Source organism: Leptodactylus fuscus, chromosome 3 (genome assembly GCF_031893055.1).
Source record: "Leptodactylus fuscus isolate aLepFus1 chromosome 3, aLepFus1.hap2, whole genome shotgun sequence".
NCBI lineage: Eukaryota > Metazoa > Chordata > Amphibia > Anura > Leptodactylidae > Leptodactylus > Leptodactylus fuscus.
In genome coordinates, this window is record NC_134267.1 from 59,474,010 (window position 1) to 59,486,283 (window position 12,274).

At 39.8% G+C, this 12,274-nt stretch overlaps 1 protein-coding gene across 2 annotated transcripts in view; it reads right to left on the bottom strand.

Moving 5' to 3' along the window:
* SYNE1 (spectrin repeat containing nuclear envelope protein 1) overlaps positions 1-10,581 on the bottom strand; it is a 274,048-nt gene extending 263,467 nt beyond the window's left edge. For both annotated transcript variants that reach the window (XM_075267635.1, XM_075267636.1), the window contains exons 1-2: positions 10,203-10,581; positions 3,314-3,375 (exon numbers count right to left, since the gene is read on the bottom strand). In XM_075267635.1, the coding sequence (XP_075123736.1) occupies positions 3,314-3,375; positions 10,203-10,281 (141 nt within the window). In that variant the 5' untranslated portion in view covers positions 10,282-10,581. The remainder of the gene's footprint in view (positions 1-3,313; positions 3,376-10,202) is intronic.
* Positions 10,582-12,274: the final 1,693 nt, after the last annotated feature.

A 12,274-nucleotide genomic window follows, 5' to 3' on the forward strand; every position in this document is an offset into this window, starting at 1 on the left:
AACCATTGGAGAGAAGTTTCCGGCCCATTTGTCTTGGCCAGACCATCAGTTTGTCTTTGCAGCACAAGTAACACAACCATCTGAAAGTTTTGTTGTGGCACTTTAGTTCCTTTTCCTCCATTGGCACCAGTACAGGTAGTTGTTTTACTCTAGTAAGCGGATAGGACTACAAGGAACCATTCATATGGTCTGCTACATGTACAAACCAATTGTTTGACAAATGCTGATGAGTCAAAAACATTTACCAGATGTTTTTGCTTCAGAATGTCCTTTGCATCTATGACTGTACCAATCTGAATAGCATTTGGAGAATGCAGAGACCATGGATATACTTGATCTGGATCAGGAGACTACCCTTGCACCTCCTAGTATACTGAGATCCAAGATGTGTTGTCCATTAGGGAAGAGGGACAGGTAGGAGTGATAAAAATCTTTGTACAGTGTATTGAAACATGGTTCTACATAAGAAATAATAAAGAATTTTTTCATATTTTTTCTTCTGAAACACAATAAAACGATCTTTTAACGTCTTCCAGTGACTGCATTTATTATGTCATGGAGGCGAGGTGAATGGTGCCGAGTGTCTAATGTTACACTAAGTGTGAAACTTCAGGATGAGATGTCATAATAGTTTCCAATGACTGTGCCAGCATCAAGCTAAATTATGACAAAGGGAAAAAGCCCATCCGTTGTAATGTTTGCTTTGACAGTGAGCTTCAATGTTTCCTTCCACTTGTACTGAAACATTGAAATGACATGCAATATAGTGACTAGAAAAATATCCCAGATATGTTCTCATTTAGCAGTTCTCCGTACACAGAAAAGCCTAGTATGCTGCATACAGTATGTGTGCTTAAAAACTTAGTATACGACATACAGTCCATTGGGGAGCATAATACTGTGGGTGAGGGCCACTGTGAGATATAATACTGTGTGTGGGTGCCACTGAGGAACATAATATTGTGTATATGGGCCACTAGGGAGCATACAACTGTGGAGGGGACTCTGAAAAGCACAATAATGTGAAAGGAGCCACTTGGGAACATAACACAGTGTTTCCTGACGTATATACTTCAACCTTAGAGTCAAGCTAATCTTGCTTTGGAAGTAATGTGACAATGACACATCTTTTGTATAAAATACATAAGTTCATTTATCCATTCATTTCCATGATTTGATTTGATTATTTAATATTGTCATTCACTTTTGATTTGTAACATACGAAACCTAATTACATAAAATGAAAGATAATTTAATTCTCCCCCAAGACTAGATTAGCATTTCAATCACTAGGGGTAGACGGTATGAACTGTACTGAATAAACACCGCAACGAGAGTGCTCCAGTATCACCGCGGAGAGGAAATACATGTTCAGTTGAGTAAAGCTGTTTAGTTAGATAATTATTCACATGAGCTTCTGCATTTTCATCTTATTTCAGATGACTCACTGTGGGATGACACTCTGGTTTAGCCAATAATTTTTTTTCTAATGACACTTTCCCTTTAAAAAGCTTTTCTGAAAACACCAAGTTATATACTAACTATCCACTTTGTGGCTATGTGTGGCCATCCAGAGGGGGTGTGTGAATTGCAGCCTTTCCGATGCCCACCCTTGATTTTTTTTGATCTGCTCTTTGAACAGCCTATAAAATGGTCAATATCTTCAGTAGTCCCACAGAGTGAATACAGCAGCAGCAAACCTGCGTGACTACTACTCCACTTGTCGTGAGAGGGTCAGACCCTACACACTGGTAAAATACTTGTCACCTAACAAGTGGATAGGTTGTGGGTTTAAAGGGGTTATTCACCTTTTTAAAATGATCATCAGTTTCAGATCGATGGACTGTCAAGATCCCCACTTATAATCTATTTATTTAGTCGCACAGTCCCAACATTGTTTACATGCTGATGCTGTGCTACTCACTCGCCATATTATTGATAGGGGCAGTTGTGGATACTGCAGGAGTCTCTTCTCACCAATCTGAATACATTACCCATGACTGACACTACTGATAATATGCCAAGTGACCAGCATGTAAACAATGAACAACCTGGAGAAACAATTGATCTCCATAGACCCATGCTGATCTAATCTTAAAGGGGTTGTTAGACAAAGTATGAACAGGGCCAAGGGGCAGGCATTACATAAAAAATTAGTCACTCACATACTGGTCCCTCTGCTGAGACTACTGATTGGCCGCAGCGGTCACATGGGGGAAGGGCTTCCAGAGACCAAAGCACCACAAGCAACCAAACAGATTGTGGTGACGGCCAACAGTGCCAGGAACAGGTGGGTATTTTTGGGGAGTTTTTATACACTTGCCCTTGGCCACTCTGTAGTTTATTCAATTCCTGGACAACCATGTTAAGGATATGCCAAAATTTTTTTAAAAGATGGAAAACCCCTTAAAGGAAGTCTTATAATATCCCCTACACTTACTCAACAGCACCCAGCGCACCAACTGCCCTGTTTCCAAAAGACTCTAAAATTGGTTTTCTCCAAATCTACAAAAGTGACTTACATTACAAAGGTAAGTTGTTTCTGTATGTGGCAGTTGAATATTCTTGTTGGAGGTGATACATTCCCTTTAAATCTTTGGACACCCTCCTTCCCAAATCAGAAACATCAGTTTAGGGGTCACCAATGAAGGGACTGGGGGCTATATAAGATACGTTCATGTCCACTTTCAATGACACAATAATCTCTGCAATTATCATTGCACTCAAAAGTCTTAGAACCAGTAAGCAGGATAAACTAAAACACTTCATTGTGTATTTGTATTCTCAATGTATAACTTGTAAAACCACAACTATTTCAGCATGACATATAAAATAAAGGTACAATATCATGAACAGTGTGAAGAAGTTAGATGACTTGTAGAGATGAGCGAGTACTGTTCGGATCAGCCGATCCGAACAGCACGCTCGCATAGAAATGAATGGACGTAGTCAGCACGCGGGGGGTTAAGAGGCCGGCCGCCGTCAAAGCGGAAGTACCAGGTGCATCCATTCATCTCTATGGAGCGTGCTGTTCGGATCGGCTGATCCGAACAGTACTCGCTCATCTCTAATGACTTGTAAGATAAATAACAAATAAGAAACTGGTAGACAAAAAAGTCCCACACGTAGAATATTTTCCTCTGCTGGTTTCAGATATAAAATGACAGACAACTGCCAGACCTCATTATAGTCAATGGAGTCCTCCGGGCTTAGAACAATCTGCCTGTCCATTGTTCTGGTCCTACAACCTAGCATAGACTACTAATGTAATAAAGCAAATAATAAAATAAAATAACTGTATATTACAATCTACCTTGGCCAAATGGGAATTGATCCACTTGGTAAAAGTTCTTTTTTGAACTGCTTCTTGCTCATCTGTAAAAGAAAGAGAATAGAAAATTGTAAATAAAATGTGAATGTCGGCGATTGTGGCATTATTGAATTAATAGGACTATGTAAATCCTATTAATATTATAAATGTGAAAGTTTGTGAGTTTGTGGGTTTGTGTGTTTGGATGTTTGCATGTTCGGATGTTTGTTCCTCAATCACGGAAAAACCGCTCCACCGATTTGGCTGAAATTTTCCACAAACATAGTTAATACACCCGATTAAACAATAGGCTACCTTTTGTCACAATAGCGCACATACGTTTTTCCCAGGACCCCCACAAAACCCAAACTCACACCACCATCTCTGCAATCTCACACACTTTGGACCCCGATTTGGCTGAAATTTTCCACAAACATAGTCCCTACACTCGATTGCGCAATAGGCTACTTTTCGTCACAATAGCTCACATACGTTTTTCCAAGGACCCTTTGGATGTTCGGATGTTTGGCGGTCAATCATGCAAAAACCGCTCCACCGATTTGGCTGAAATTTTCCACAAACATAGTCCCTACACTCGATTGCGCAATAGGCTACTTTTCGTCACAATAGCGCACATACGTTTTTCACAGGACCCTTTGGATGTTCGGATGTTTGGCGGTCAATCACGCAAAAACCGCTCCACCGATTTGGCTGAAATTTTCCAAAAACATAGTTATTACACTCGATTAGACAATAGGCTACTTTTCGTCACAATAGCGCACATACGTTTGTGCCAGGACCCCCACAAAACCCAAACTCACACCACCATCTCTGCAATCTCACACACTTTGGACCATAGCAAGCCACAAAATTCCTATTGCCCTCTACAGCCTCGCCCCTAACCCCACACAATCTCATATACATAGACTTTATCACTTTGCCCCTCACCTTAACGATTCTCTAGGAGGCGCTCTTTAACGCTCCGGAGCAGCCATGTTTGCCCCCACCACTCTGACAATCCGTGACACCGCCCACCCATGTCAATACCCCTAGGCGGTCTAATAAATGCAAAAAAAAAGTTTAAAAAAAGGAAAAAAAAATATAAAAAAATAAATAAAAAGGATTAAAAATTCAAATCACCCGCCTTTCCCTAGAACACAAATAAAAGTAGTTAAATACTGTGAAACACATACATGTTAGGTATCCCCGCGTCCGAAATCGCCCGCTCTACAAAGCTATACAAATATTTTTCCTGTTCGGTAAACGCCGTAGCGGGAAAAATGGTCAAAAGTGCCAAACTGCCATTTTTTCACTGTTTTGATTCTGCTAAAAATTTGAATAAAAAGTGATCAAAGCAATAACATTTCCCAAAAATGGTAGCACTACAAAGTACACCCGTTCCCGCAAAAAAAGACGCCCTATACATCCCCGTACACGCAAGTATAAAAAAGTTACGGCTGTCGGAATATGGCGGCTTTTCAAAAAAAAAAATTTTAACACAGTTTTGGATTTTTTTAAAGGGGTCAAAATGTAAATAAAACCATATAAATTTGGTATCCCCGGAATCGTAACGAAGCACAGAATACAGGGAACATGTCATTTTGGTTGCACAGTGAACGCCGTAAAACCAAAGCCCGTAAGAAAGTCGCAGAAATGCATTTTTTCTTCAAATCCACCCCATTCTGAATTTTTTCCCTGCTTCCCAGTACATTATATAGAATAAATAATGGCATCATGAAGAAAAATTTGTCCCAGGAAAAATTAAGACCTCACATGGCTCTGGGAGCGGAGAAATAAAAAAGTTATGGGGTTTAGAAGGAGGGGAGTCAAAAACGAAAATCAAAAAATGCCATCGGCGGGAAAGGGTTAACTTCAAATACTTCTGTCCCAAAGTCACTATGTCAAGTTTCTCACAACACCGTATATATAGCAGCTCAAATACAAAGTAACTGCAACACAAAAGTCTCACGTATTCTCTGAATTACAGCAAAAACAAGATACAAAGTTACATTTCATATCCCATCCCTTATACACAGTACGAAAACCTTACCCGCGCCTGTATATACCCACTTCTACAATCACCGCAGACGAAGTCGCGGGTACCAGCTAGTGTATAAATATGGAATAACACTGGGGCTTATTTATCAAGACTGCAGTCCTGCTCTTTGCAACATTTAATAGATGCTGCTTTACCGATTCCACCACAGTCTAAATTTTTACTCTATCCCCCACCATTCACAAGCAATAAGTGTTGCTAGTTTTGGTGCCTCATATATTATTTAGGCTCTGTACTGGGTGTGGGTAATGTCAGACAGGAGCAGGACTGCAATAACCAGAGACAATGATAGAAATCTCCTATAAAAATACTAGAAATCTGTTAAACACTCACTGGGCTAATACTCCCCCATCCTCTCTACATAGACTGTTCTGTCTGTCATCAGTAGACAGATTTATCAGCGAATGGAGAAGTTTAGCAGGCAGGGAAAGAGCTAATAAAAGGAGATAAGAGCATTTTCCTCTGAAAAGATATATAAGATTTTTCATATTTTCCTGAACTATTTATTCACCAAACAAATCTGAAACTAAAGTTACACTTTAAGTGTTGTTTCGCTTCTCACAATAAACTACATATAATCCACTGCAAATCTGATGGCATTCAGGTATGTATCATGCCTGACACTGTCAAACTTCATATCTGGACTACTTCTATTAAAGGGAGAACCCAGAACATCAACCCACCCTGAAAGATAGGTTAAAGTCACCTGAACAAAATGGTGTTTTCCAATTCTGAGTTGATTCCTCCATCACCAAGACCTCATTGTTTTTGTCAATTTACAAATGAGCTCTTTTGAACTCCAGGGACCTCCCATGTGACCTCTACAACCCATTACTGTAAGACAGTTGAGTGCTACAACCAATGACTTGCTGCAATTTTCATTACCCTGTTACCAGGCTACTTGCAGTCTTACAAATCCTCTTTAGGGGCCATTTGTATGAACAATTCATTCTGTGTGATGCAAACCCAATATGGAGGTCCATTTTTCACTCATGCTCTTCTGTATGATATAGTATTAAAAAGCGAGGTCTAGTCAGTTTTCACACTAGCATGTTCTCAGGAGCATTTATCACTGATGCAGACATGAATGTGAATGTAAAGCTCTCTCTAAAACCTTCTTTTATACAAAATCTCCTTCACAGCGCTGAATATTGTCCTTATAAAATATGAAAGAATTTTGCAAGCAGTAGGCTTCCTAAATTATTGAACCACGCTAATGTCTAAAACCTATTCTTGTATGCTTCTCACTACAATATCCCATCACTAGACAAACATACGGTATAATCATGCGTCATATCCTACATACATGTAGTATGAAGTACTACAGCTATAATACTAAGAATACATTTTATTTATATAACGACAACATTTTCTACAACACTTTGCAAATTGTAGGGTTAAAGTACACAAAAAAATGAGACATGATAAAGTAATAAATCAATTCATACAATGGGACTGAGGGACCTGCTCGCAAGAGCTTACAATCTATGGGGTAAAGGGGCAGCACAAGAGGTAGCAGGGGTTAGGATTACTTATACAGTGGAACAGCCATTTTATTTCTATGAAAAAGGTTACTATAACTATACAGAGAAATAAAACTGTATAAGTCGTCACCAGCCAGTGTCCTTATGAACAGATCCAAACTGTAAAAAGGACTTGCAAAAAACTTATTGAGCCTGGTTCACATCTGTGTTCCGTATTCTGCGTTCGAGTCATGAGGAGAGGAAAGTAGTTCATGAAGTCCTTTTCTCTCCGCATGAAGGCTGCTTTCACACGGAGTAACGCTCCGCTCATTCTGACACATAAACACGTGTCAGAGTGAACGCTGTAAAACAGAATCCCATTGACTTCAATGGGTGCCATCTTACGCACGCTACACATTGAAATCAATGAGTTAAAAAGCCTCCCATTGATTTCAATGTGTAGCGTGCGTAAGACGGCACCCATTGAAGTCAATGGGATTCTGAGCAGAGCGTTACTCCGTGTGAAAGCAGTGGAAATCTGTTCCCTTTTCCTTTATTAAGCTGCTCTCCACCGTCTTTTCAAAATTCAAAATGGAGGGAATTTGGGAAAAAAAGCTGTATTTGCACTATTTTCTTATTGGTTTTGTTTTAAGGGCTAGTTCACATGAACTGGCATTCCTTCATGGCATTCCGCGATGGATTAGGCCCAAACGAATGGGCCGGAATCTGCAGCAAGATAGGGTAGCTCGCTTATTTTTTCCGCTACTAGCTAGCGGAAATAAAGATGCGAACAGCTCCCACTGAAGTCAATAGGAGCCATTTTTGGCAGAGGATTTTGAGGCGGATTCCGCGTCGGAATCCGCTGCCAACTTCTCCCATGTGAACTAGCCCTTACAGTGTTCATGATGCAGTCAAAATGACATGTTACCTATATTCTCTGGGTTGTTACTATTACACTCATATCAAATGTATATAGTTTTTGTTATGTTCTAACACCAAAAATTCAGAACTTTGAAAAAAAATATTTCTTGGAGTCGCCATATTCTGACACTGGGAATGTGTAAGGCATCTTTTTTGTGGGCCCACATGTACTTTTTATTTATATCATTTTGGGGAATTTCTGGCATTTTGATCGCTTTTTATTCACATATTTTGGAAGGCGAAACAGACTAAAGACATTGAATCGACCATTTCTGTTTTTGTTTTTTTCCCCCCACTACGGTATGCTCTGTATGGGAGAATCATTTTGATATGTTTGCAGCTTAAGCATTTTTGGAGGCAGGGATGCATAATTTGCTTATGTTTTTTTGGTTTATTTTATATGGCGTCTAGGCTAAGGATGGGTGATTTGAACTTCTTTATTTTTATTTTTAAAAAATTTTGAGTGCATGGGTCAATGAAAAACACAAACACTACCTATGTGCCTTCCACTTTGTTTCTCATGGCCCCTATGGTCATATACTTGTAGCCTAAGGATAATTCCCTTGATTTATTACTGGAAAGTCTGAATATCAAGAATGTGACTGTTATTGCTGCAAATAGTCACAATTCTGAAAAAAGTTGTGTGAATGAAGCAGTAGTTCCATCGCTCTCCATGGGACTGAATGGGATAGCTGGGTACGGCAATCCATCAATCCCATAGAAGTGAAAGGAGAGCACAGCACTATTACCCTATTCTCTTATTTATTATTCAGAATTCTGATCATTTGCAGAAGAGACAGTCAGGTACCTCATTTTTGGGTTTTCCAGGTTGCATGTAGGACATCCTTACATCAATGCACTAAATACAGTGCTACATCTATACGAATGGATATAAATAACCTGTGTCACCCATAGAAAAATCCATGGGTTAGAATAGGAAAAAAAACTATATATCAGAAAACCTATTAAGTATTGTTACCCACAGTGCATTTCTGATGGTGTTTATGTGCAATTTAATGCATTCTTCAGTTTGTCATACCTATTTTAGCATTATTTTAGCAATCCAAATCTTCACATAACAAATTTTATCTAATCTCCAGAAATACGTGAAAAAACAATGTTGGATAAAGCAAACAATAGTAAAGGACACGTACCATGAAACACAAACAGAATGAAGGCGGAAGTGCTCCAATAACCTTGTGCTCAATGATTTATCTCATCCTGACATCCCCAGAAGTGAATATTGATTTTCCTGCCGACCTCAGCACAAAACCTCTCCATAAGCAGAGATCAGTGTATACTGTGCAGTATAATGGACGGCTCGTTCTCATATACTGATATATTCTTATTACCCATCTTCTGTCTAATACATGATGGTCAACAATACTGTCCTGTTTACAGTTTCGATATTACAAGTTACATTTACACAAGAGAGTTAACAATAGTGACAATATTTAGGCCATGGAAATGTAATAAAATCCGACTTACTGTTTGGCAGTGATAAGAACATGTGACCTGTTACACATGACTACTACTTTCCAATGTTACAATGTGTGCAGGCTTAGTAGGGAACCTACTGGTGAACAGACAGTAAAGGGGCCTATCAGTATACACCATAGCCTATAAAATGTGTTCTGTTATGGTTGTGTTTGTCATCTGGTTATTTCCACTGTTCTTCTCCATTCTACATGTAAGATCCAAATAACAATAAGAGCAATGCCAAGTCTCTCACCTGATATAGCCTCACACTAACTATAAGGGCCCCTTCACACGGAGTAAACGCGCCGCGCATTGTGGCGCATTTACGGCGCGTGTACGCTGCGGTTTTTTTACGCTGCGCGAATACGCCGCGTTAACGCGGCGTATTCGCGCACCGTAAAAAAACGCGGCGTACACGCGCCGTAAACGCGCCACAATGCGCGGCGCGTTTACTCCGTGTGAAGGGGCCCTTATATAGTAATCTGGGTAGTTATGATGTCAGTCTTTTTCTTGACAATACAAGGCAGCATACCACTCTATAGGCCAGGGTTTTTTTTTTTACAGAATTTGTGATTTTCTTCTAACATACTCTCCCAGAAGATGTGAACAATATGCGTATATTATATCTACAGTTTAAAGGCTACAGGTCAATGCAGTGAACATTGTGCTGGGCACTATCATACCCCTACATAGTCCATTAGATTTGGTGCTAATAAGACTCAAGTGCAATGGGGGCATGCTAAAGCCTCCGAGGGCTCCTGCAATATACCTGACCAAGTGTCCTTAGCATATATATCACCTAAAATCACAATAGAAATGAGTACAAGCGAAGTAAACATTGAATACAACCTGCCATCTTTGCAATCGTGTACCATTTTCTTTTCCCAAATTCATAGCATCAGTCGTCACACACAAACACAGTAGCAACAACACGAAGCACAAAGTAAAATCTACACATTCTATATGGACTTACCCCGGAGATACTGAAAAAATCCCGTTACCAGGTTAATTGAGGTAACCTTCCGAGTACCAACTTCTTTACACCAAGACATAATAGCTCCTTGTGACCTACTATTCCTGCAGCAGTTTAGCTGAACTTGTTAATAAAAATCCCTTAATCCCTCAAAGCATGTAGGATACAGTATATTCTGCTTCTCCGTTTCAGGATATTAAAGAAATCCATCCCTAGTGCTTTCCACAGCCGGCTGATTTGCAGTAGTGATTCCTGCTCTGTCTCCTGCCATCATGCTGTCTTCCTGATGTGTATTTCCATCTTCCTAAAGGACGACCAATCCGTTCACTGGAACCTGTGATGTCAGTAACCTAGATAATGTATCCCGTGCACAGGGCAACCCAAGGAAAGCCAGCTGATACGCTGAAGCAAGCAGTTTTATCCAAATAGATGCATGGCATGTTACACAAGGTAAGAGATCAGGACCCTCTAAATACTGCATTCAGTGCATATGATGGCATATCATTAAATCAGGACTTTTGATCTGTTCAACCCCTGACTAGTCACATAGTGAAAGGTGCCTATGACATGCACTATATATACTATAGCAGTAATAAACATTGTGATGGTTGGTACATCTACAGTGACAGTGAGTTGCTTGTATCTACAAATACAAATGCATGCATTAAGACCATACAGTATATAAAGTACTGCTGCTCCTCCTATAAACACCTAGTGATATACTGCACAGAATGAAATTACAATAGAATCCAAGAAATAAAAAAGATTCTGTTCACAACATGTTTAGGAGTTATTAGTTACCTCAAGGGAAAAAAATTCTAGATATTAACTAATATTCCATGTGAAATTCTCATTTTCTGCAGGATGCGGCCAAGGCTTGTGGTGCTGGGATGAATGAGATAACACTACGTGTGGGATATGCCTGCCAGAACTACACTGTCTCCTAATGAGTATTTGGACACCCATGCAAATTAAGATATCTGCAGTGTCACGCCTCCCGATGTTAAATATTATGTAGGAAACAGCATTGGCATTAGAGCAAGATATCACGAAGTGCAGAGTTGTCCGATTTCGAGAAAGGGGTAATTGTCGGGTACCACAGAAATGGACAATTCTTAAGGGACATACAGGTAGCAAGTGAACTGAAATACTCCAAATCAGCCTATGTGATTACGAAGTGGAAGGTGAATAGTGATTGTCGGAATGTGCCCCAAGTCAGCAGACGCCTGAAACTAAGAGATAGAGACCGTCGAGTGCTGGCCAGAGAAACCACACCCAACTGAAGGCTCACATACACCGGGAGTTTCAACGGGCATCCAGGAGTATTGGGTCGATCAATACCATCCGTAAGGAAGCATCTGCTGGGTTCTACCAACTAGTGAATATGAAGAAATGTTGTTTTTCTATTCTACCACCGATGTGCAAATACTTATTGGTAGACAGTGTAACACCAATACGCTATTAGTCAGCCTGATGTACTACATGCAACCGTGTGACTGGCACCTATAGAAGTCTTGTTTTTGTACATTCAGAATACTAAAATTGTCCATATACATTAGATCTTCATTAGCAGAAATTAACGATTTTAGTGATCGGCCATGAAAATACCACAACTAAACTGATGGCAGACTTTGGTCTGCCAAAAGAACATTGACCATTTAGATATATTTTATTAGATATTAGTGTTTGGCCAAACTTGTGTAGACTCATTTTGTATTACTTTTTCACACACTAAACTATCCCCCTGATCAGGCAGTTTAGTTAGTAAAGAGTAAATGTAATTTCACTTTATTTTTTGTTATTGTATAGAGAAGGGGTTCGCTGAACATTAGACATACTCTAATGTTTCTTTCATAAAGACTAAGGGAGCCTTCACACGGAGTAACGCCGGGCTCAATGTGTGCTTATTTTTAGTGCCGTAGAAATGTGAGGGCAGCATTTACGTCGCGTGTACGCGGCATTTTTTTTACTATGAGCGTATACGTGGCGTTCGCATTTCTATGGCAGTAAAAATAAACACACATTGAGCCCGATGTTACTCCGTGTGAAGGCTCCCTAAGGGTCTGTGTGAA